The following is a 27139-nucleotide window of genomic DNA, read 5'->3' on the forward strand; positions in this document are numbered from 1 at the left end:
GTCCTGATCTTAACCCCAAAAAATCAGAGAACACTCAGTGTATTAACTCCCCAGTAAATGACTTCTCCTTGATTATGGTCTTAGCGATTGCAGTTCAACCCTTCTTGCTACATCTACCACAAAGAAGAAAAAACTAGCAACCAAGCAGCAGATCAGGAATGCAGTGCCTGTTCTATGAGTAGGTCATCCGTGCAACTACAGTTAGCAGAGAAGTTTCTTCTTCACATGAGTATTCATCAGAGAGTGAATATTTGAAGCCTGCAGATGCCAGCAGAGAGACTTGTCCAGTTTGGGGCTAATTTTTGGCAGTTCCCCTCGCTGTGGTCATAGACGCAGCTGCACTGGGATTATCAAGGAGAAAAGAAAGCTCACACAGCCTGCAGCTCTGGAGGCATAAAGCTCTCTGTATGCTCTGCTGCATTTTGCCTTTTCCTGGTGTTCCAGGTCAGCTTGCAGACAATATAGTATGTCTTTGTACCTTCTCCTTCCAGACTGACTCTCCCATCCGGGAAGAGTGTTATTGAGCTTTGCCCTTATCTTTGACTTTTTCTCAGCAGTGTTTGTTGTCCTGCAATAAGGAAGTTGTTTAGCCTTCTAGCTGTCAAAAGTACAAGTTTTGGTACTGAAATGCATCAGTAGTACACAAAATCTTGAGGCTTAGTCCACTAGCCAAGGTCTTCTTTCTCAGATAAGGAGCTTTCTTGGTATCTTTGGAGTCCCTGTCCTAAACAGGAAGGGCACAAGTCTGTTAGAAAAAGAAACATCTTTCTTCGAGTCAAATGCACTGAGGGATCATTCTTACTCTTTGAAGAGATCCCAGTGCTCCTTGGGGCACTGTATCTGCCCTGGTAACCACATACCATACGCTGCAGTAGATATTAATTTCTGTACCACCTCTACTTCCTTCAAACAGGGAGAGTCCACTTTTTCACACCATTTGGTATCCCTGTTTTTTTCTAGGGAAGTGTCAAAACTTGCCATACCTTTTCTGGGAGGGGATCTTCACTGTCTTATCTGAAGATCAAGAACTTTTCCCTGAGTCCCTGAGTCTCCATGTTGAGAGCAGTTAGGAGATGATGCCAAAGCATCTGCAACAAAACTTTCCCAAGTTGCACAGTTCTTCTAATAGAAGATGTGGAACAGTGGTGGGTGTGAGTCACTGGATAGATGCTGCTCTCCTGCACTGCTAGAGACATTGGCAAGTCCCTAGAGAAGGCTTCGATTCTTCATTTGGCCATCCTGGTCTGCCTCGCCTCCTGCACTTCCACTTTGGTTTTTCACTGAAACAAGCGATTTTGTGGCCCATAATGATGAGTGCTGATGCTAACCATTAGCTAAAAGAAACACTAAACAACTAAATACTTTTGAAACAGAATGATTTATTGTTCTGTTCATTGTAGATTAAAGTAGTTCTTGCTCTCTCACTACCCACACCTCTGTTTTTCTAGAAAACAAATAACAAAATGGCCAAAGATAGCCATTTTACAAGCTGTCTGTTGTGGCAAGTTGGGAAGGAAAAATTAAGAAGTTATGACTCAGCTTCAGTTACAATATCTTCAGCTCTAAGGTGCCATAAGAAGCAAATGGCACTTTCCTCAGAAGAGAGTGGTCCGGTGGCTTGCACAGTCGCTGGAGCCACATACACTGTTGCTTTTGTGTCTGCCGAGTCTCTGGTGTCAAGAAGGATGCTGTGCACATTTTTTACTCTCTGTTTTGGTAAATCCAGCACAAATGCTGGAGTTAACTACTTATGTCAAATGTCATCCTTGCTTTTGGTGCTTAATGGCCAAGACATAGAACTGATTCAGTCATTAGTTCGTTAAAACATACTCTTGTATGGTGACTAAACGGTGAGCAAAGCGTTTATGGTAGAGATGCAGAAAATAATTCTGCTCAGAGATTTCCCACAATGTATTTTAGATAAGGTATATAAAATCAGTGTGATTACATATGATTTAAAGATGCTAGTTATATCCTTTTTAAATATGTTAATTAGAGTTTGGGGAAAATTTTAACATGGATGATTCATTTTATTCCTTTCTCTTGTAATTCTTCTGGAATTTCAGCTAGATGGGCTGTTCGTCATTTTTCATAATCACTTCAGACAGGTTAATGTTTTAGTCATGGTTATGAATTCCAACTGCTCCATGTATTTCTTACGATACGGTTTAAACTGAGGTCTTCTTTTTCTGACTTTTAAACCTATTATAGTTACTAATCACATCTTTAGTATGCTTTCCGTTGTTAAAAATGTCTTATTCCCTTGTGAAGTACTAGGTAAATGTACTGCTAGATCTTTGTTTTCCTCATTCCTCAATTTTTTTGAAATGTTTTGAAATGTTGCCTAAAGGAGGGGAAGTGGAAAGCATTTGAAGTTTCAAAGATAGAGACCACTTAAAGAGCTCAGATCAGCTCTGCTGAAAAAGCATGTGCAGAGCAGTTTTGGTAAATGCCCTTTCTGGGATGAGCATTTATTTTTGTTTTTGTGATTCAGATAAAAATGTCTATCTTCTGAATCACTCTTCCTTGTGCAGCTAGCTAAACTTAACTAAAGCCAGAAGAATAAGCAGCTTAAACAAGTCCAAATAAAATTATGGACAACACTGCCACAAAATGCTAGGGCTAATTCTGGGAGCTTTTCTTTTGAAATGAGACTATCCCTAATATTTGAGCAGAGTAATCTGGTAGGTAGTGCAGCCAGAACTACTGCTTCCTTTCAGCCCAGCCAAGCAGAAGAAGGAATCAGGCGGCCCGGATTGGAGAGAGAGCTCTGAAACGGCGGGGGTAGAGCCGGGCAGTGTACGTGGCACGGGTGCACGCTGCGTTGGTCAGTGCTGCAGAAACCTCTGTGCCATAAATCCACTCCTGCCTAGTTTCGGAAGTCTGTGTTCAGGGACCTACTGGCTTCTGCTGTTTCTTCGTTTTGAATGCAAGCCTGGTATTCCTAAGGTCCCTGAAAGCCGAGTGTGTCTTTTAAAGCAGGAGCTGGAAGATTGAACATAGCTGTGCTTGCATAACTCAGGTGTGGGGGGAAGAAAAGGGATTTCAAAAGATGCTTCTAACAGCCAAACATGTTCTTCAGCTCAAAGATATTGCCATTGACCAATGCTTTATAAAAAGGATCATAGTTAAAGTTGGGAACAGAAGTAACACATAATTTATATAAAACCTACTATCCAGTAACATAAGTTCTTCATCTGACATTCTTTTAAATCTTTTATTAATTCTGCAAACTTTATGAAATCCAAGTTAATTCATTATTAATATATATCTTTTCAAGACTTAGCAATTTAAATCCTGGCTGCTGTTTCACAACTTTTTTATTTTACCATCCTCTGCTCTGATCTGCCAGCAAATGACGTCTTTCCGCTCAAAAAGAGTCTCTCCACTCTTCATACTCAGTGGCAGGAGATGGCCTCTCCACACACAGGACTCTGTTCCTCTCCTCAGGCTCCGTTCTCTGGGCTATCACACAAATCAAGCATCAGACTCTGTGCCTCGGGTTTCTCCCCTTTATGCCTTTCATGAAGATGTTGCTCTTTCTTATATACAGTTGTTGCTAGACTCCTCTTGGGATATCAATGCTACTTACACCATTAACAGTGACAGGTAGTATCATTCATAGTGGCACATTGCAAGACCCTGAACCTTATTTATTTTCTTTTGCTGTATCTGTCCCTTGTGCATCCACAAGCTCCAAGTGATTCTGACATTGGTTTTTAATAGAAGCAACATTCTTGTGTTCATTTTTTAGTGAACAAGATTTTAGTAATGTTATGTTCCATGGATACTCTTGCGGTTAAGCAGTGCTGAATATACATTAGAGTCTAATTCTGTTGCTTTTTTCAGCAAACAATCTGTTATTTTCTCCCTCTTTTCCATAATCTATTTAGATTGTGGACAATGAAGTCCAGTGATTGCACATCAAACCTGTATTTTTATTCTAGCTGCCTGTTCGTATACATGTTTGTGGGTGTGCAAGCCACTCAGGTACCGAGTCTGCAGTCTTTGAATTTCCTCCTTTGCCTTGCCTCTATGCTAGACCATCTGCTGCTTTCCACGTCATCCTGCAGAGTCTGGATTGCATCACCTTTCCAGAAAGTATAAGCCATCCCAGGTGCTACAGACTGGTGGAGGAGAAGGGCAGACCAAATTGGACCACCTATCCAGATTTCAACGTCGCTTCTTCTGTGGTATGACCTCCACAAAATACTGGGATAGTAAAATATGATTGTGGAAGTCTGCCACAGAAAATAGAGGGATATTTGGTAATCGTTTGCTGGCAAGCAGAAATGATCTGCTCTCTACTCTGAAAAGTTTACTGTATTTTCATGTAAAATATCCCCATGGTTGATCAAAACCCAAACGGCCAGCAAAGAAAACAGATTGTCGACAAATGTGTGCACTGTCTTTAAGGGCACGTGCTAGAACCTTGGTGGTATATCAAAGGTGGACAGCTCCATCTATAGTCAAGGGAGAGAGGAAGAGTCATGCAGGACAACTCATTCCATTTCTGTTACCCATCTTAGGATGAGATGAGTTGGCCTTTGGAGATGCATGTCTTTCTGCTGATTCTACAGGGAGCCTAGCAGACTGAATAGATGCGTAAATCAAAGATGACTGCAGTTAAAGGAGATGGATCATACTTAAGTACTTAAAAGGCATGTAAGAATTCCATTTTATTGTTAATCTGATTCCAACAGGCAGTGCGTTGTTAAAAGAGTTTGGGCCAAATTCTAATGCAGTGTAAAGGCAACAACCTTCAGTAGCACAAAGAAATATCTGAGTTTGTGCTGTACCTAAGAGCCTTTCTCTGCCCAATTAAGTGGGACTTACTAGACGTGACTTAGATGCCTCCTTCACAGCAGCAGAGAGGCTCTCTGCCTGAATGGTTGGGGCAAATAGCTGCATGGATATCTACTCTATCATGTGACCAGAACTGTGTCCTACAGAGTTGTGATAATTGAGGGCTACAGATATCTTATGTTCTTGATAAAGCCATATGTGCATTTGTCCTAGAAGGTAGTCAGCTGGTACCTTCCCTAAGCCGCTGGAGAGAAGCTGTGGCAATTCTAAAGCAGTAGGTAGCACCCTGGGCATTTTAGCTGCAATGTGTGCCACGAAAGCCTTCGAGTTTTGTCATTTTTGACTGCCACTGGGTAAATCCTTGCTGATCGATCAGCATGTGACCTGTGCGCAGTGCATGGCAGATCTGCTTTGTCACTCCCCTATCACCACCAGGAAGGGAAGATGGGAGCTGATTAAGTACAATCCTAGCAGATACAGTGGTAAGGCCTTGGGAGCTGAAAGGTTCAGGAACGTACCTGACCCATCACGCTGAACTCCCTCACCTGACCAGGTAGCCAACATCACGGAACTGGAAAAAAACCCTTATTCCGTCCCGATTGCCACCCTCTCTCCTTTGCAAACTGAAGAGAGCGCAGGAATTGAATTTCTTCCCTGCTAGTCAGATTGAACATCCATGGTTTTTTCACCCAAGGGATGCATAAAATATGATTTACAGAACTGCTGACTGCTGTAGTTACATTCACAACAATACTGCCTTCATAGCTTGAACACTGAGTGCAAACGAGCCGATAGTTTAATCAAGCCGTTTTAAAACATAGTGACTAAACCGCCAGTTTACTATTCTTGTCAAACTCTAAACAACTGTAAATCTGGTTTTCAAAAAATCAACCAGAAGAACTGTAACACATTAAAAACGAGTTAGACATTGCACACCACCCATATGCTGTATAATAAATAGATCACAGCCCTCTAGTCATAGTTGTGATTTCTGGCAAGTCACTGGAGAAGAACTCATGGGTTTTCAGAATGACCTATGTCGTAAATCACTGCATTCTCATTTAGCCTGAGCACATGCATCTCATTTTTCTAGAGCAGCTTCTGAAATCCTGATGAATGGCTTCAGAACGGATTATTGGAATGTATGAAAAGTTGCGCTGCAAATGCCTAATTAAGGAAAGGCGAAAAGGAACTTAAGAGTACAGCCCGATGAAATCTGAACACGGAAGAACAGTTTGTATTACATAACAAATGACCAGCCACCCAGGAGGTAAACCTAAAAACACGAAAACTGAAAAATCTGCCATGCTTTTCTTCAAGACTGCTAAATTCATGTAGATTTTCAGTAAAGACAGTGTACATGCACAAGCTTCTAAATAATACACATTCCATTTTCTACCATATAGGTATCTTGCTTTCTGGTTTAATGTTTTTTCTGTGTGTTAATGCATATATTTTCATAATGTGAAATGCTTCATGTATTGAAAAAAATTCAGACATCACAAACTGGGAAATTATTCAAACTTTTTAATGAAACTCTAGAGACGCACTGCGGTATTTTTATGTATATTTTATCCACTTCTTGTGTCTACAGCATCTTTTGTGAGCGTGTTTGAGCCCCTCTCCCCACTTCTCTCTCAAAGTTAAACAAAAAGCTATGCACTCACTAAGCCCAAATTAATATACCATGTCTCTCCAGGCCTCTCTGTGGACACCGTGGACATACTTTTAAATAAGAGATTTTCTCACAGTCTTGTTTTTAAAGTGACAGAAGTTAAATTGGTGAATCTAATTTTTATCTCCTTTGGGTAAAATATTGCAAATTATGATACACGCTAAAAGATAATGTAGACAATTTTTTGTTTCCTCATTTTTAAACATATTTCTGTGTCAGCAGCTGGAATCATTTCACATTTTGCACTTGATAATTCCTTTCAGATATATAAAGTATTACAATGGAAGCAGCAATTATTTTGACCACCTGAAAATCTCTAATTATTAGGAATTTATTAATTGTTGGGAATTTCTAATGCACTTACAACTTCATTCAGAAATTATGATTTTTATCTGCATTCTTGTGCAAAGCAGTAAAAAACAAGCACATGGACTTAAACTGAATGTGTTCCATGATTGTAGCATGTAGCTTCTGATTTGGTGTTGAAAGAAACTCCTTGGCAGATAAGTAATGAAATGGAACATGAGACATGCCATCACCTAATAAAAACATCAGTTCATAAGAAACATTAACTACCATTTTCCAGGACATCATTTTTAATTGAGGTATTTGATTTTGTCATAAGAAAACAAATTCATGTAGTTTCGATAACTCGTGCTGATCAGCAGATAAAGGAATTTTTATAAGGAAACTATTAGGCTTTGTCCAGTGTCTAGTTGCAAGGTTCAGAATGACCAGTGTTCGTTAAGCTTTACTGCTGAGCTTCATGAAAGTGTCCTTGGATTAGGAAAGCGTCTGCCCCGTCCCGAGTTTGAACGGTGTTGCAGCTTTTCATTAACCTGGAAGCCTCCTACTTACATGGTTCACAGCCTGGTCTCGGCTCCCTTGGCGGTCGCGAGGGGTGTCGGGACAGGAGTGCCGCGGGGGGCTCATCCTCTAGGGCCGCCATCTGACTCTGATCAGGTCGAATGTTTTAACTCCTGCCTCATTAGGCAAAATAAAATGGAGATTACGGTGTGTGGACGGATCAAATGACAGCGAGCCAGCGCTGCCTCCCGACACTCGCGGCTGGTGTTGCGCTTGGACAAGACCTCTCGCCGCGCTCTCCATTCTGTACAACAGCAGCCTTTAAATTAGCTTGAAGACCAGAGATTTGTATCCCTTGGCATTGCAGAGCCTAGCCGAAGACGAGTGCAGTAATGAGTGAAGACACGTGAGGCTCAGAGGCAGTTGCCTGCTGGAGAGATGTTGCTGTGCAGCCTGGGCTTAGTGCTGGTCACTCGGCGTTAACTCGCCCGGTCAGGCGACGACCTGCTCTTCGCTTTCAAAGCTTAGGTGAGCTGTAAATTAAAAAAAAAAAAAAAAAAATCTGACACCAAGTGGTTGGTAGGTAAATTATTATTACTACCTGCCACAGAGGATTAAATCATTTATTTTGATTACCTATAATCAACGTGTTCTTAAGTCTGCTCAGTTTCTCTTTAGTTACTGCTTTTGGTGTTTATATAAATTTATAAAAATTATCCAGGGTTGAATGTGTTTCTTGAATTACAGTGTCTGTTAGGCTGGAGATGGGTATCACATAATAACAAGAATCTTTACCACTTTGTTGCCCACCGAAAAGCATTCTCCCACTGACATTCTCTATATATGCTGTATATTAATAGAAATTTCGTGGTCTATAATGTCAAAAAGTGATTCAGGGTATGAGATTGGTCATCTGATAATGATTTGCAGATTTCTTATGAGGAAGATAGTTCTCATCCCGCACACTTGATTACGATTTTCTTTAGAAAAAACAGGGATGATAAAGGCAGGTGGTGGTTAGCAGTTGATATATCGCTTCTTTTTCTCTTATTCCATTCATTGGCGGCAGTTTCTTTAAATTGCTCCTCCCTAAGCTGAGAATGCAAATTATTGCAGATCTTGGCCCAGATAACTTCTGTCTTCTTATGTTCCCGTTAACCTCTGCTCCCAGCCTCCCATTTCTCCTCACTCTTCTTTGCACATCCCAGCTCCCAGATTCTCCATTCTTCCTCCTGCCTAACCCCAGTTAGGTTGTTTTGTTGCCAGCTCTGTCCACATCCATCCTTCCTGTCCTCTACCCAGTCCCTCTCGTTCTTTGTCCTGTATGACTCTCACGTTCTTCCCCTCCAGTTGGTTTCCATCTCACTGACTGTTTTCCTTTAAATGCTCCCTTCCATTTTTTGACTGCTTGGGATGGAGGCACCACTTTCTGCTACAAGCAAAACACCTTTCTGAGAAGACGGGATGCGTTTCCCTGACCGATGTGTCATTGTATCACAGACACTATGCTGAGAACTTTGGTATAAAACATAGAGAAATTATTTAAAACAAGGCTGTATTAATTTTGGTGCGAATTGTATGCACGCATCCAACAGCAGCTTGAATTTATGACAAATAATAAAACAATCTGGGTTAATAGCAAAAATTCAGGGGTGGAGGGCGGATTGTTTTTGCCTGGATTTCACTGTTCCACTTTCTGCCTGACCTCATAAACATTTGCACCAGCAGAGCAGAAAGTCTGGCAACAAGCAGTGCTAGAGATGAAGAACTTAAGCTTTGGCATCAGAGGAAGCATTCCCTGAACTGCGTCCCAGGGGGAAAGTGTAAAAAAAGTTAATGACACATCTCTGAGCTGCCTAGCCTCACATGATGCCACGGAGCCAGAATGGCAGATTCTCAGAAGGGAAGCATTTATTGCTCTCTGTTATCTGCTTCCTAATACAATAGTGTTTTCCTGTCCAATTAGAAAGTTAAGAGGGGAGTGCAGCAAATACTGCTCTTGCCTGCTGTAGACAGCAGAAGAAAAATGATGCTGATGTATTGCGAGAGCACAACGGCAAAATTCCTCTTGCTCTGTTTTGCTCGTATGAGCACACCGCCGGCCCGGCAGTCGGTCCAGGCCGCCTGGCACGGCTCGGGGTGACTCATCGGGGCTGCAGGAGCTGGGTGCACGCCGCTCTCCGAAGAGGAGACCAGCAGGCAAACCCACCTGCTAAGCCCACACCTCTGGGGTGCGGGGACCACTTGTGAGTTCCTGCCCCTCGGTGTGCCTAAGGGAGCATTAGCAAGGGGTCTTGCCCAGGCCGTTTCACAAGAGGACTAAGAGAAAAGCTGTCCGGGCCTTTTACAATCCAGCACAGAGAAGAATAAATCTCAGAGCAGTTTAACACGGATGAATACTTTGTGACTATTTGGCTAAATCTAAAGAAGTGATGTGGTGCCGCACCCTGGAGATGACTTGTCTCAGAGAAGGCTTTGGCTTCGAGGAGGGGTCGGAAAGTAATAGGACGAGGAAAATTGCTTTCTCTTGATGTGCTCAGCTGCTTTGAAGCTGTGGAAGGTGAACTACATTGCTGCAACCCAGCCATTTTTTGGAGTCTCTCTCCCCGAAGGGAACCGTAGCAGTAATACTACCATCTCTGAAATTCAGGGAATGCTACTGTGACCAGATTTGGGTCAACTAAAGATGTTTCAGGCGTTCTTTCTTGCCTTTCCATTTATACAGTAGTGTGTAAGTAACGTTCAGGATCCGGATCAAGATGTCAGGTTGATTATACCTTAACATTGTAGTATCGTGTAATATCATTATCAGTGCGTGCCAGCACAGCTCAGTAGGGACTGGCCAGAGCCCGAACTATTTTCTACAAATCAGAAACAAAATTGTGAAACTTTGAGTTTGATCTGTTTAGTAAATCTGTTGTTTATAGGGCTGCTAAGTTATTAACTTGGCTTAGGTTATTTTAGACTGTTTATGGTAGATTAATTCTCCCTAAATTTTTCTGTTTCGGTGTTATATCTAATTCATTTATATACAGTTCTTTTGAAGCCATTTAAGACTGTATCAACTGATATCCTCATGACATTTTCACATGTTAATGTTTCTTTGGGTCTTGGAGAGATCTGACATAAAATGCCTTATGTTGTCACTACAGGAGGTCTGGATCTTTCAACCAAATTTCATAGCTATTTATGCATTGAGAAGATCTTATCTGGAGTACTATTGGTTCTGGGTCATTCCCAGCCTCACGTTATATTGAAACCTGGACAGAGAGTGTAATTTGTTAATGTCATGTAGGATGAACTTGGTTAGAAAGGGAAGTGTACACGATTTGTAATAACACAAGTGTTTCCTTGCTAATCCCTTGGCAGGTTCATTATCTGTAGAGCCCCAGGCAATAGTTGGCCTATCGTGAGAGTGAAATTTAACCCACAGCATGAAATTAATCCTCAAAGACTTTTGTCTACTCTTTCTAGAAATAATAAATTAGAAGTGATTTTATAATTCTCCTCTCTAACTTTATGCAAAGGTGTTAAATTGATATCTAAACTCTATGGCACATGTCAAACCATTGATTTATGTTTAATTATATAACATTCATGCGTAAGTGTATATGAAGCAGTATAAAGAATTTGAAGGCTTGAACTGTAATGCTAACTTAATGGTGCATTCAATGTTTCCCCCTAAAAACCTTTTTTCTTTGGTAAGCCAGAAAATTCAATTTCTTATAATTGCAGGGAAGCAAGGACTATATGTATATGCATGTATAAAATGATTCAAATGAGCATATCCAGGCTTCCCAGAGCTCCTGGTTTCATATTTGAAACAACTTGGTGCATTATTTTACACTCTAATTTCTTCTTCAAAGCTTTGGGGTACTCTAATAAGGATGTGCAATTGCTAAACAAATGATGTCGGAGTTTTTGGCAGAAGCAAATGAACTTTTTTTTATTGTCCAGTGTTTTGTGATCTTCAGGTTCCTGTTCAGTGTTTGAAATCCATGAAGAGAAAATGGAACGTTCTTCCTGAATCAGCTGTGTAAATACCAGGCAAATTAGAGGTTTTTTTTTTCAGAAAGTTGTTTCTCTTTCTTATGTTCTTAAAGAGGGTCTCTCTGCTAAAGAGGTAATAAGCTATAACATCAGCAGGTAATTTTGTTACAGATATATTCTGATTCCTTGCATTTTTCAGGTTGTTATTCTTCACTCAGCACAACCTAGTCTATGACAGTATGTGAACATTTCTAGATACTATTGATAGTTGTTAAGCATAACAGTGTTTCTTTGTTAAAAGGAATGAAAATATCATGACTAATGAGGCTTGTATTATTTAGGTCTATATGCTCTGCTCAATGCACACAAAACAAAATCCATCTTAGGTGAGAACAAATACAGTATCTTTGTCAAAAAGCCTAACCTGATCACTCGAGGATAGAGGATTAGGATTTTTTCCACTTCTTACCCAGTATTTACACAGTATATATATGCATTGGCTGGACACATTATTTATTTTTGTTTTCATATTCTAGTGAATCTTTCCACTTCTGGAGGCAGCAAATCAATTTTAATAGATGCTTGCAATAGGCCAAATCATCTGTGTTGAAGACCTGCTTCAAAATTTCTATTGAAACTCCTCACTATGATAACTTTGAAGGGACAGAGACAGAATGATGCAAAATGAAGCATCTCAGTGCTGCTTCATATGCAGTCGTGACCCTGGACAGGAAGCTTGCAGGTTACCAGAGGCTGTTACGTGGGCAGATCAGGAAGCACATTGCACTTCTGATCATTCCTCTAATTCTTTGAGACACAATTTATGGCGGCGGTGTAGACACTGAAGCGCTCCCACCTCACCTTTTCCTTAAAAGAAAATCAGTTTCTCAAATCATGCCGTATTTCCCGTTACATATTTAGGAAAGTTATTTTTGTGCACATGTATATTCATTCTAGCGATGGGAAGGAAAAGCAGCAGATATGTGGAGTGGTGAGCCAAAAGAGTGTCTTTGATCCTAAAAAAGATTTTAAGGCGTGTTAAGGATGCCACTTGATATTAGGTAGAGATCAGCGATGAGGTGTAGGTCTAGGGAACTTCTGAAAACTACGTGTCTTCTTGTAATATTTACTGCTCAGGATAGAAAAACCTACAAATTATCTCATATAAGGTTAAAACAGGTTTATGATTTATTTTATAAGCTCAATGTGTATAATGTTGTTTGGGGACATCAGTCTTCTCCGTCCTATTTTCATTTGTTTGCTCACTCCTGGTATGTCCATCAGTTATTCCACTGTGACTGGCTTTGCCTATTTACGCTTTTCCCAGACCACAACCAGACAGTGAAAACTGCCTGCAACAAAAGCAGCAGCGTGTGTTGATCGAGAGACTGTGGTATCTGCTGCCAGTTCCAAGCACAAGTTGGCATCTTGTGTCCTCTAGTAAATGGGTGGGTTGGTCGGTGATAGGTCTCCAAGCTGGTGTGCAGGATGGCTATTTGCATTTTCAAAAGAATCTTGAACCACAAAAGGGCTAAAAACTCTCCTGTGCACGTAATGAACTGCCGATTCCCTTCTGCAGACCCCTGAGGTCAGCCTTGTTTTCAGAGAGGTTCAGGCCACAAGCAGGATGAGCTCTGAATTTTTAACGTTTTTAACAGCAATGCCTTCTGCATCATGTAGGTGCTCTACTAAGCCCTTCTCATACCTTAGTCCGGTCGCCTTTCGGGCTGCGTAGCAGAGAAAGCTGGAACCTGCGGTGTCCTTGTGTGTGTTCACAGATTAGCTGTCTTTGCACAGAAGTAAACCCCACCATGGAGAAGCTACACGTCACATAACAAACTGGTAGCACATGCTCTGGGTGAGAACAGCACCACTGCTCTTCTAAATAGCTGTTTCTCCCATTAGCTAGCGTTCGGGGCAAGAGGAGGATGGAGGTGGCATGCCTAGATGCCTTTTACACCTAGCCGTATTTATCACGTACTTGCTTGGTTTACACAACAAATACACAACAAATAGCAGTTTATAGCCCAAAAGATGTAATCTCCCTCAGTATAGTCATATATATAGCAACTGCCTATTACTTCTGTATGAACGTGTGGAAGCCCTGAGTTTCCAAGCAGTCATTTTTCAACAAGCCCATTTCCTGTATCAATAGACATTCAATAAAATCTTAGCTTTATCTCTTAAGTCCACATAGCACCACAAAGCCTTGATTAAATAGGTGTATGGCAGAGGTACTGCATGGGATAAGGAAACGAAGTATTGGTCCCTCAGAAATACGGCATGACAACAATTGCCTTTTCTTCAGGCTTTTTTTCAGCCGTGGAGCTCACTAGGTGAGACGAGTCAGCCATGTTCATGCAGGCTGCTTGCCTGTCCAGAGAAGGACGCAAGCAAAATGCCTTCTTGCAAAGGCATGCAAAAAGGCAATGCAAAAAGGTTTCTGTGAGTGTCCAACGTCAGAGAAGGAATTTTGCTTGTTTCTCGCTGATGGTTAGTGAAACGTGTTTTGTTTTCGGCGGTGGATTCTGCTGTTCGAGGAACCTTAAGATATTTCCTAAGATTTTCATGAAGTTAAAAGCAATCATTTAACCTTTCTGTTCTGAAAAACAGCCTTTAAAAGGCACAAGGCTGCAAACAAGCAGTAAAACCTGCTGCAAAGTATATCCTCCAGACTACTGTACTGTCTGCTGCCCACAAACACTTGGCTGAAATCCTCTCCCTTTTCCAAAAGTCGTCTTGCTTTGTACCTTTAAAATTATCAGCACTTGGAAAAATCTTGTTAAATCTAAAAGAAGTCCTGTTTTTCTTTAGCTTTAACAATGTTTCGGATGCTGATTAAAAAGGGAACTCTCGCTTTATTCCTGAAGTCAGTAAGAAATATTATGGAAAATTGCGTTAACTCTTGCAAATCCCTCTACAACTATAAAAGTACAAATGAGATCGTCCCTGCTGTTTCAGTCAGGCCTATGAACCTTGGAGCAATAGGATATTTATAAGAAAATTCCAGACATAGCAGTGGTGCCGTGATCCATATGACCCAAAGTTTCCAGTCTTTGTCTATCCTCCTGTCTTTAAGGAAAAACAGAGGGGCATAAAATGAAAACTTGGAAGATCACAAATCATTGTTATGACTCATTATAATGAATGATTTGTGTATTACTTTATGGAGTAGTTAGGTTGCGTTTGGGGAAAGAAAGAAACCTTCCTTTTTTAATTTTCTCCACTTTATGCCAATTTTGAAGCAACTGTCTCTCCTAAAATAACAGCGCTCCTTTTCCACACTGTCCTGGGGAAGTGGCGAGTTTTTTCAGCTGGGGCAGCGTGTTGTGCTCTAAAGGTGCAGCCTTGCAGAGCTGTTGTCAAGAGCTTCTCCGTGTTTCTATTACACCATTTCATCTTGTTTTCTGGTGTTCGGAACCAGGCTATACAATACCTAAAGCTGAACTTCGGGAGTTTTCAAAGTGTATTTACAAATAAGGAAATTAGTAATTGGGTGGTGTTTTAGTTCTTATGAAAAAATAATACCACGATAGCTTTGTAGCAGCTATGAGTTTTGACTTGACAGTCTTGGATACTAAAATCAGTTTTCTGACCACAGCATACAATCTGTATTCTAGATTCTCCTGAGTTTTGTCTTCCACTATTATTTGTGGTTAACTATTAATAGTATTATTAGAAAAACAAATCAAATGAAGTCTGAAAATTGCTGCTGCTGCTGTTCCTCCGGAGTGACTTACCATGCCGGTAGTTTTACCGTTTGTGGTAACTCATCTCCTGTATCTTTGCAGTATCTTCATACTGTGAATTAATAGCATATATTCCCAGGTCTCCAAGGTTTCTCCTCAGTTCCTAGGAGAAAATTGAAGAAAAAATTTGCTTGCAGTGTGGTTACTTATCTCTTGCTTCTGAAACACACTGGCAAGCTTCAACATGCAGAAATGCAGAAATCTTCCCTTAAAGTTATGGGATTGTGGTTTTGTTGCTCTTCTGACCAAGGGGGGAGCGTGCTCTTGCGGAGAAATTGTATTAAAGAAAGCAAGAGTCTTCCAATATTTTAATGGGTTTACGTTAAGCCACCGCGGCAGAGAAAGTCACGGGGCTTCAGAGGAAATACCGCCCGTAGCTCGGCTCCTCGTGGCCCTCGGTGCGCTCAGGGCTGCTGAGGCCGCTGCGCAGTACCGCGTACCGCGTACCGCGCACCGCGTACCGCGGCCTGCCTGACAGCTGGGTTTCAGGCTGTCACTCCAAATTTCCTCGCTTAACCAGTTTCATTTCAAAATGCAGCGCTGCTGGTTCTCTGTTGCGTAGCCATATAAACTAATAGAAAAAATAGTCATAATATATGCAATAGTCAAAAATGTGCAGAGTCGATATTGTCCGTGTTAGGTAAATTTGTTGCAAGTCTTTTTAAATGGTTTTTCCGTCAGTAAAAAAGGTTATATAAGTTAAGTGTTTTAAATGCGGAGGATTTACCTGTACTTTTTAGTGGAAAAGGTCTGGCTATATCCATTCCAGTGTTTCAATAATCTCGGCTGCAATATCTTAATGCAGTTATCCTCCTTTTAAAATATTTTCCATAGACAGAGAAGGCATAGAAGGTTGGGTGAACACTTAAAACTAACACTTCTTTCAGCAACTTACAATTTGCTTTTGGCAGTTTTCCACTGAAAATGAATTTGCATTTCTGTATTTTACCATTTTGTTCCTTTGGGAAAGAAAATATTTTCAGGTATCTTTACTACTTTAACTGTAGGGAGCAAGTTTAATGTGTATTTCATTGTGGTTTTCAAATTTTGGTGTTAAATCCTTATAATACCTCAAAAAATCAGAATACGTCAAGGTCTGGTGGGATCGAGCTCATCAAAGAATTTAAAATGCTAATGAATACTGTAAAGTATTGTAATTTCTCATTGCGTAGCACTTCCAAAAGCCTCTCCCAAACCTTCCTGCCAGCAAGCTGCAGGTTAGCAACTATTTTCCTGCCTTGTCAGAAGGAAAAGTGCTATGTGATTGCCATAGGGGAAATTGAAAGCAAAGTTTTATTAAGAAAAATCTGTAGAAGTATATGGCCCATTTTACAGGAATTTTGTTAAAAATGAAAATTTTCTTGTTGGATATAAACGTTAATTACATTTTCTTAAATATTTGTTATTTCAGTATTTAAACCGAAAGAGGTTTAGAGTAGTGGTTCCTATTGGTGTTGAAAGTATTGTCCAGTAATGACCAAACAGTAAATTATTCATTTGAAGCCTTCCTGTGACTTATCAGGTATGCACTTTGCTTTAAAAAGCTTCACGAAGATTTGCCTTTGTGTATCTTCAAAGTAGTGGAGATAGCCTTGTTCTTTGCAGGCAGCAAAATTATTCACATACTATGGTAACATTGATATCATAACGGGTTTAACTGACAGATGAACTATTTCATACCTACATTTCAATTATTTGGAGGCTTTAATTTGCAAAGACTCAGTAATACAAGTCACTAATATCACGGAACACAAGGAGAGCTCTATGGGTTCAGACGCAAGGTCTACCAGAGAGCAGGGAGAGGTCTCCTGAACTGAGATGATTACTGGGCCATTTTGTAATATAATCTAATAGCTGATTTCTCGTGAAATCTCTTGTAGTCATTAGTTTATATTCCTCATCATTTTTTCTGCATGTTTTTTCAGACCTAGTTATCTTGGAGCCTTTAAGACCATCACTGTCACTCTAGGTTGTGGGCAAAAATTGTATCTAGGCAGCTAAAGTAAAATTTCCAGGACCAAGTTATACACTCAGCAGTGGGGAGGCAGGCAGAACTGTTCCAAGTTTGGCAGAACTTCTAGATAGGCTTTGGGTGCAGGAGAAGATTACAGTATTTTCCACAACTGCATGCTGGTTCCAGGACCATACCCGAGAGGAGCAGCTGGTCCTTAGCGGGCAGCTGTGGCAGCTCAAGATTTCCAGATAGGACTTTTCTTTGCACATATGGTAAAATGATCTTAGAAATAAACCAGTAATGAGGCCTTGATCCTCCTCTGTCCAAGTGCATAGACTTCCACTGCATGCAGATTTAGGCTCAGTCTCCAGAGGGTTTTCTGATTTATCAGCACTGAATACTGCCAGTATTTTCAATGTTTTAATCCCTAAGAGAAAAAATAGACTTGCAGAACATTATAGCTAACAGTTGGCATGATGTTTACTGAAGAATGAAGGAATGGTAGTGTTCGCTAAAGCATATTTTGCTTTTGAAACTCCCAAGCACACACATCTCTGGAATTAGATTGTTAAAAATATGGTTTGAAATTAGTTGCTGCTATATTTCCTTTTCAGGAAAGCCTTGAAGTATCTGTATGCGACTACTATAACTACTTACTGTTGTTAATCATTAGCACAGTTGTTGGAGCAGATTTAATGGAACAGTTACATGGGTTAATTTGACCTGCTTCTGGTTGGCTAAATAATCTCTAGAACTATGTTTAAAAGAGCATTTCTTTCTGCTATTGTAGCTATTGTATATCATCCAGTGTGTGTAATGGAAAAGTGACTGCAGTGTCAGAAGAAAAAGCTAGAATTGTTCTTCATTTGTAGCTGGCAAATCACAGCTTTTGTTTCTGACATGCTTTACCACACTCTGGCACACATAGTAGTTCTGCTTGCTTTGTTCCACAGATATTTTTGATGGAATGAGAAGCTTCTTATCTTGAATTTAAAAGTCCAAGGAAGAGGAAAGTCACTTTTTGTGGTGCTCAGGCCTTTGCTCTTTCTCCATGAAACGATGCAGGTCATTCGGAGAAATCATTTTCAAAAAACTGCATGCTGAGAAGTTCTGGGAAGTTCTCCTCCTTTAAGCTGAAAGCAAAACAGGCTGATGGAGCTGGCCCTTAGCTATTGGCAACTGCATGTGAAAAACAGCAATAGTCCTAGGAAGAGAAAGTATTACCCAGATCTCTCCACTATCAAGTCAGTGACTAACCATGTGCTTCTTCTGGTGCTGTCCTCAGCACAACGCCTGGAAGACTTTTAGCAGAAGGGCTCTGAGGCACACTGAGCTTGCCAACCCATGAGATTTTAGATCATATGTTTTATGAGCATTCACAATCAGTGGTTTTAATCTCCTAAAGGGAGATGGCAACTGAAGATGATCCTACTGGATTCCAGTTGTGGTCAGAACAGCTGCCCCATTCCACCCAAGACCTCAATCAAGACTCAGAAGACCTTTAAGTCCTTTATTGAGCTAGCCCTAATTTTTGCTGTAGATGTACTCCTAAAGCAAATGTAGGTAGGTGTTTGCTTCCTCCTCATCTGCCAGGTAGTCTGTTTCTCCTGCCCTACTTCTATTCTGCAGCAGTTTCTGAATTTGTTTATTTTTTTACTAAAGTCTGAATCAGTGGATAATCTCTCAGTTAACTGTGGAAAGGAATGGATTGGGATTGGAGTGAGCTGGAGCGCAGGTGTGGAATGGGCAAATTTATGAGTGAGAAAGAATTTGGTAAATGTGAGAATTCATCAGTTTGTGTTTGGTCTTGAACTCTGTTATGAGTATTTATAATATTTTTATTTGTCCTTCACATCTGGTAGTTGATGTTCTAACTCACATAAAAGTCATCTCTGTAATCAGAGGATTTTGAGATTTTAGGGTAACTTTATAATTATTTCCATTATTACTGTTTCTTTCTTCTTCAAAAAAAGGTATTCCTCCAGAAGTCATAAAAGTGAATAAAAAGCATCATGAATTCCAAAAAAGTGAATAAGATTTTCATTTAGATGACTGTTGAAATATTTTTTTACCCATGATCCTGATTTATTATATGTGAAGTAAATAATAAACTGTATGAAAGCAGATAATAAATTCTGCGGTAAGGTGGAGGCAAATCTCTGCCTACTATGCAGGATGATTGAAATAAATTCCATTCTTTGCCTGTTTACTGTAATGTAACTATTTTGTTGTATTCTTATATGTATTTTGCAATTAAATAATCATCATAGCAGTACTATAATACTTAAAATATGACCCCTACACTAGCATAATTTATATCTTTGATTTAAATAAGTAGGATTTTTGTTTTTGAAATCTAATATTCAGTTCTTCAACAGCTTATGTGATTTACTGTTAAAATAAATGGCAGAATTATACTCTCAATTTAGTTATTATCCTGTAAGTAACATAAGCAACTCAAAGAACTTGAGCCAAAAAGTGAAATAAATATTATCAAAGTCCATTTTGTAGTACCAAGTTTTGCATGAAATCTAAGCATCACTAGATAGCACTAACAAGTAACACCTGAATAAATGTTTAAGTTAGCAATTTGAAATCCTTAAAAATTATAATGCACTTATGTTTGATTACAGACGTGAACTGTTAAATATATATATATTTATATATAGCTTCAGACTAAACATTTTCAATATGCTTTGAAAGGAGTAGGTAGGAGTAGGCTTTGAAAGGCTGGTAGGAGTAACTACAGCTCAGTGGAGCTGGAATCATGGGAATTATTTAAAGTGTAAAGTGGCTGTAAATGTTGTTTTCAGCTTTCAGAAAGCTGCACATCTGTTTAAAAGTTGTTCTAAAAGCAACATTGCACAGATAATTTTGTTGCTGTGCCACGTGGCTGTCCTCCTCTCAGTTGTATCTTCTAAATATCTCAATACCTGTGGTTGTTTGCTTTGGAATTGCGTAATTCCTGATCACGGAAGGAAATGTTAGGTGCTTTATTCAAAATAGTCTAGAATATGGGATGAAGTGATAATCCTGATAAGGCATATGAAGAGATTAGAATTTAAGTAAGAAGCAAAATGCAACGAAAACTTCCAGTCGTGAGCAAACATCGTGCCAGGGTCTGAAGGCTGATTATCTGAAACGATATTTTTCTTTCCTTCTGAACTTTGTGGTTTCAGAACTAGTCAGCAGCACTGTATAAAAGCACCAAGAAATTCTGGCATTTATGAATGAACATATGGCCTTTGTAAACCCGGTGGCAAGAATTTGGTGAGCTCTAGTCTTCTGTGTGTCACCTTGTGACTGCTCTGCATGGCTGGGATTAAATTGTTCACTGTCTACGTGGAAAGCATAGGTTTTTTTCCTTTTACGTTTTAAGGTAACTAAATTTTTCAGCGTGAATGTGAGACCTTTATGCAGCCCTGGGCAGCAAAAAAGTCAAAAAAGGGGGGGAGGAGGATTCTTGGGTAACATTGTGATGAGCAGAATTGAACACTAAGTTCCTCCCCATGATGGATGGCACACTCCACAAGACAATGTTGATGAGCTGTTCAGCAAGCATGTGCGAAAAAATGACAATTGTTAGAGGAAGATAGAAAAAATACGTATTTTTTTCCAGAAAGCAACAATTTTCTTGGTCCAATTGAGTTAGAAAAGACTTGCAATAGGAAGGAGGACAGGAAAGCATCCTGTGAACTGTGGAATTTTATAAAACTTGGAATAAAACACTGGCTGTTATAAAAGGAAGGAAAGCTGTAAATCAGGCATTGGAACAGAAACAGAGAAGAATCTTTGCTTCCCGTGATGACATACTGCTTGCTAAATGGAAGGTGGCTCAGAGAAATGGTAAAGGAAGTCCAGCACCTTCTGCCCTGTGGAATTTCAGGCTGACCAAGGACTGTTCTAACTGTAACAGTGCCCTCTCTCATGCTATCAAAATAAGAATAATTATGGTTTAATTGTTCCACGAGTAGTAGTTATAGTGCTAATTAATGTGAGTAAGTTAAAATATTGTCATGGTTTTAGATCATGAACACTTTTCAACACAGAGCTTTCATTTTGAGCAGGCCCCCCAGCGTCCAATGTTGTTACATGATTTTCACCTTTTGAGATCTTAACCTTGTGTCTTCTGGCTCGAACAAGGAAGGACACTGATGTTCTCCTTTTAAACAATATTGGGACCTTTTTGCATCAAACAGAGCCCTGCAAAGGTGCAGTTCAGGCATGGGGGCAAATATGACCAAGACCTGCTGGCTGCTGCTATGATCCAGAAAGGGAGATAGTTATCTGGAGGTCATTTTTAGAGTGATGAAGCAGGAGGTGTCAGTAAACGTATACCGTGTTGGAGGGTCCAGTGGCTGCTGATGCTCCCTGTGTGCTCGTGGTGACTCCTCGGGCATTCGGCCCGGTCCAGCGAAGGTCTCTGTGCCTGCGTGTCCTCTCAGCGCCTTTCTCAACACTGAGCGTACGTTTTGCTTTTCAGATTTCAGAATAATAAATCCGATCCGAAACTAACACTCTGATTGCATTTATAGGAGGAGTTACCTTCTTCTGTTCTAGCAAAACTGGTAACACACGAGACAGGCACCCTGCTTTCAGAAATGCATGAAATTCACTGGTCTTGTAATGCGTTTAGAAAGAAATGGGTTTAAAGCATAGAAAGCAGTTGTGTGTCCCCCAGTTGTGTTCATTCCTCTAAACAGTCATTAAAAACAGGCCAGGTTGTGTTTGAAGTGAACGCTCTCGCGCTTCGTTATTATTAAGATTACTAATGCATGCGGCTGCTGCTGCTGCCTGCAGTAAAACAAACAAGTATCTTTTCAGCTCTTCCTCGAGCTTCTTATAACAAGTGCTGGTGATCAATTAGCTAGTTCATTAAAAAGTTACGCATGATTTTATTGAGGCAAGCAATTCTGAATCAAAGAACCCAATTCGCAGATCTAGGTTGAAGCACATAATTGGCATGTATTTTAGGATTGCTGTTAAAGCTATAAAAAAGATTTACTAGGGAAGGAATGGATCCAAAAACCCTAAAGGAAGAAATAGGTTGTTTGTGGGACTCAGTGTAACAAACGGACTCATTTAATACTCAAGTCTTATCTACTTCAAACCCAAAAACTCAAGTAAATGTAAACATCTTTTATCTTCTTCAGCAAGATGTTATCCTTGTCTCTTCACCTGATACTAGTAAACTGCATATTGTATTGAATTCTTTTGCTGTGATTTTCATTATTACTATCAAAGATGTATTTTTACTAAATCATTTAAATCTAATTGAGAAGGGAGTGCAGTGTAATTGCAGAGCAACATGATATGAGGCCTTTTCTCCACGTCTGCAGATCCACAGTGAGTGGGTGGTTAAAGCCTCACTTGCACAGTTATGCGTGCGCAGTTCAGCTGAGAAGCTCAGACACACACGCACGTACACGTGTAGGGTATGCCTGAGCATTTGGAGGGTGCAGAGAAGGAGGGTGCATTATTCAATGTGTGTTTTGGAAATAATTATGCCTTGTTCTGAGTTTACAAGCAGGCAAAATGCTGAAACTTGAGAGAAGGGGTTTGGGCTAAGACAGCTTTACTGTTGACATGCTTGGAAAAGGTTGTGTGCTGGTGCATTTTTGCAAGTTTTTGTTAAATAAATGAAATCCATTTTTATTTTTAAACTGAAAGGTTGAAATAGTCAGGTCCTAAATACAGGAAAATTAGTATAGATTCTACTTTCTGTTGTTCCTTTGATTGCTAGATTATTATAATGTAAAAGCTTCTGAAGTTGATATTACTGTTGGACTTTGTGTGATGGCATTGAGGCATTTTCAACTATTAGCCTTCCCAAGGGCTCTTTTCAGACAAAATGTTATGCATCAGCTCTTATTTGAGTGTAAGCCTATTGAATAGCATTCTCTCCTTTGCCAACTTGGCAGCAAGTTCTCCCGCTAATAAAAGAGGTTACCCCAGATAGAGATCCCAGATGTGCCTGAACTACTTTTATTAGGACTATGGAGGGGTTCAGTGTTTCCTTCTAGCTGTTTTCAGAAAAGGTGTGGGCTTGCCTTCATAATTGCCCAAAGAATTATATTACATCACTGGAATTTTTTTTTCCTCGAAGTGAATAAAATGTTAGATGTGTTAGCACAGAACACAGTTTAGGAAATACTGATAGTCAAAATGATGAATGTCTTTTGCCAGAATATAATTCTTGATTTGATCCTACTGGACTCCGTTGAGAGAGAGAAGAAAACGGCTGTTTAACGCTGAATTGCAGTATCTTAGTTCATGGCATATTAATGAGATTCAGTAGAATAAACAGAATAAGAAACAGTAGATGTTTATAAGAACACTAATGGTTAGGACCTCTTGAAAACAAATCTAGCGTGTATAAGAAACCATGTATACAAAACTGAAGATATTTGTTTTGTCCTCTGCCTGTGATGTACAACATGCTTTACTGTAACATCAGTTATTCTTTGAAGCTGTTGAACATTTTGCTGTGCAGAACTATTACTGTACTTAGTGATAAAGCCAACTCATTGACTGCCTCCTGCACAGCTCTTTTTAGACTGAAATTGCTAACATCAATATTCGATTATTTTGGATGCTAAATAGTAATAAACACAGTTTTAAAATAAATTTTATTCTTAAAAGTGTATTCAAAATTCCATTTATGAAGACCTTCTTTGTACTATTTTATTGAGTGTATTGGCTGCAATTTTAAAAATAATAGTATTATGAAAGAGTATACTTAAGGATTTAATGATAAAGCCACCAGCATTCTGTTGAAACATCTCTGTTGTTGTCAGGGAGATGAATATGAGAATGAATAGCAGATGAATAAGGAAAAATAAATTTTAATCAAAATAATTCATTGCTTTGCTATACTGTTCCATCTTATTACTAAGTTATGAAAATGAATGCCGCTCTAATTTCCAGTAATGTCTCTGGTTGATTTTTATTGTAATTGCATCAGATACAAAAGTAGGAAGCTGCACAGTGGATTCAATTCATAATGAAACACACGACAGTATTCCCCTTCAGATTTTCAAAACCAGAGTTTGATTCAAAGACTCCCATTAATTTCAATGGGCTTTGGGTAAGGCACCAGGTTAACAGCTTATTTTTCAAACAACTAGAGAGAGGTGTAAATGTCAAAGGTGATAGCTATACTGTGAGTTCCATAAACTACAAGAAAAGTTACTACTAAAGCTCTATTTTTCCTTAGTTTAATGGCTTCTATGAAAATAGTGTTAATAAGTATATCAGGAGCAGTATATAATAATGAATCAGATATGTGAAAAATGTAATACTCCTTTTATGTAATAATTGGAAAGTTAAAAGTGATTTAAAATCCTTAACGTCTCATGCTGTGATCTAAATTGTATTTTTTTTAGGTTCCAAATTCAAAGAGGGAAAACTGATCCGACCAGTTACAAGAGCCTGGGGGACTGTTTTAGGACTATTTTCCAGAGAGAAGGGTAAGAGTATATGTTTTTAAAATTGTCAATTTTATGTGACCTTTCTTAATCACCCAGTTTTCCAGACATTAGATCCTCTCTATATTCCTCCCTTTTTGCAGTTGCTAGAATTTGGCAGAGATTTAGTTTTACGGAACGAGCACAGCCTGAGCATTACGTACACTCACAATATGAAATGTTGCTGTTAGGCTGTGTTTGCAGGCGGTGATGCACAGCCGTGTGGAGGTACCTGAGTGAGGTCTGCAGGCTCGTGTTTTGGGGGCAGGACGGGCACGTTAGTGCGATGTGTCTTGTTTGCTGGGTTTTTTGAACTAGCTCGGTCTAAGGCATGATCAGCCAGGGAGATGCTTGTTTCCAGGCTCTGATGGACTGACATTCCCGGTTAGCTAGACGGTGTTTCCACGGCTTGCTTCAGCCACAACTTTTCAGGTTGTCAGAATGCAGAAGATCTTCAGGATTTAGGGTGCTGAGCCACCTGGATCATACCGGATTCAGAAGGAACCATCGGTCTGGGTCTGAGCTCCTCGGAGGGACTTGGGCTGTGATCCAGAAAGGCATTTAAATACACGCTTAATTTTATGAGCAGTCCAGTTGAAGCTGGTGAATGTAATGGGACTGCTCACATGCTTAAAGTTAAGCCTGTTATCCACGGGAGCTCTTCAAAGCTTGCCTTTAATCAAGGTAACTCTTAATTAGTAAATCCCAGTTTTATGTAGCTGGCAGGCTTTCCATGAGAACTTTGAAAATACAATAGCAACCTGTTTTTACATCCACATATAGATCAAAATGGAATTGTGCTTATATATAGCGGCATAGATAGCGTGTATGGAGGCAGCAGAGCTGCCGCGGGGCACCGACTTCAGAAATGTCCACATGCTGTGCTGGAAAGGCAGGGGTGAGATTAGCAGTGAAAATGAAGAACTAGACCCATTTTGTTTCCTGCAATAAGGTTTAGCTAAACTACACTTCCACATAAGCACGTAGGTACAGAACCACAAGTTTTCCATTGCTAACGTAAGGAAAGGTGTAGAAATATTTCACTAAGGCAGTGAGAAGGTAAGTCTTCACATTTGCTATTATCACTGGCGTTCGATTTTGAGGAAAAACTTGTGCTACGCGTTTGTGTGTACCTACAAGGCACTAAATATGTTAAAAGCTGAAAAGACTTGGCCAAAAGGATAACTCGTAGCTTCTGGGGGGTTACAAAGCTGAGTATGTTAATTTTTATCGCTTCTCAAAAAAGGCTATGTTTTCTCAATAGAAAACTATTAGTATTTATTATATGTCAATCTAATTATTTTTAAATACAAAAGCAGTCTCAATATTTGAGCCAGTGAACATAAAAATATCTATTTATCTAATCCAAATTCACTAATATTTTTGTTTGGTTGAATTAGTCACAAAATGTAAAATTATGCATGTGCAGAAATGCCACACAAAATGTGAAATTATGCATGTGGAGAAGGAGCCTAAATCAAAAGACTGTTTCCAAGTTAATTGATGTTAGGGTCTTATTTTATTAACTATATGATTGCTTTGTGTAATTAGATATTTGTACAACTCACATGCATAAAAAGCGGCAGGACACTGCCAACTGCAATGTAATGCACAAACTGTAGTTCTCTTGCTACTGTTTTGGGGGGAGAGAAAGCAAGTACTTTATATTTCAATTGTATTACATATTGGACTTTACAGATGGGTTCCAGAGACCTAGTTAGTATTTATTTTATAGATTTGGCTCCATTATTATTTTCGCAGTATTTGGAAGTGTGCTACCTAACAAGCATAACCTCTTCAGCTGCATAGAGGCGCTGGTCTGAGTGCAGGGGTCCTCAGGTTCAGAGGGGAGAGATGAAGGGTTTTTTCTTTAGAACATTTGTGTCCTAAATGTCCTAGTATCAAAGTTTCTGATAGTTACGATTGCACTGACTTTCTTCTGCTGGATTAGAGGCAATAGATAGTTTTAGTTGCCTATTGCAAAAGCTGACTATGCTGATCTGAACAAAAGTCAACTGCTATGAGAACCTCTTTTTTCCAGAAAGTTAGACAGCAACAGAAGGTCACATTATATATTATCATAAAAGAGTAGTAAACACAAGGCAAGAAGGAGGAGAATCTCGGAGAATCTCAGACATAAGTAAGTGTAGACAACCAGCTCTCTAAGAGCCCGTATCTTAAATTCTGGCTAAAAATAAACAACAATAATCAACTAATCCTGAAAAATCTGTCTGACTCCGTGAGACTTGCATTCCCATCTGCACGAGTTGTCCAGTTTCTGAAGCTGGTGATGGTGACACTTGTGAGGGAAGTGAGAGAGATGATTGTGAAATCTTTAAGTTAGTGGAAACCTTGAACCCAGATCCCCTCTCCTTGGATGACCACAGAAATGTCATGCCAGAGAGAGCACCAAGAAGGAGCTTCAGACTCTAGACTCCAAGCAAACCAAAGCGACTTGTAAGAAGTCCAGATTCAGGTGTGTGAATTTGAGAGAAAGGTAAAAAAATTCATTCATGCCGCATGTTTATGTCGTATTGGTTAGTCCCAAGCACCTTCTACCCCTTCCAGTGTGTGGCGCTTCTAGGTGATTTTCAGAGGTATCTGATTCTGGGAGCACTGACTGTATAAAGAGCCCAGGCACCTATCTCCAGCACTCACAATTCCCTGCTGGCACATGCAATTTTACATTGAG

The 27139-nt window shown here is 39.7% G+C and overlaps 1 protein-coding gene across 2 annotated transcripts in view; it reads left to right on the forward strand.

Annotated features, from left to right (window-relative positions):
- SLC25A21 (solute carrier family 25 member 21) overlaps positions 1-27139 on the forward strand; it is a 240445-nt gene that overhangs the window by 151864 nt on the left and 61442 nt on the right. For both annotated transcript variants that reach the window (XM_062577394.1, XM_062577395.1), the window contains one exon: positions 24367-24450. In XM_062577394.1, the coding sequence (XP_062433378.1) occupies positions 24367-24450 (84 nt within the window). The remainder of the gene's footprint in view (positions 1-24366; positions 24451-27139) is intronic.

Source organism: Rhea pennata, chromosome 5 (genome assembly GCF_028389875.1).
Source record: "Rhea pennata isolate bPtePen1 chromosome 5, bPtePen1.pri, whole genome shotgun sequence".
Taxonomy (NCBI): Eukaryota; Metazoa; Chordata; class Aves; order Rheiformes; family Rheidae; genus Rhea; species Rhea pennata.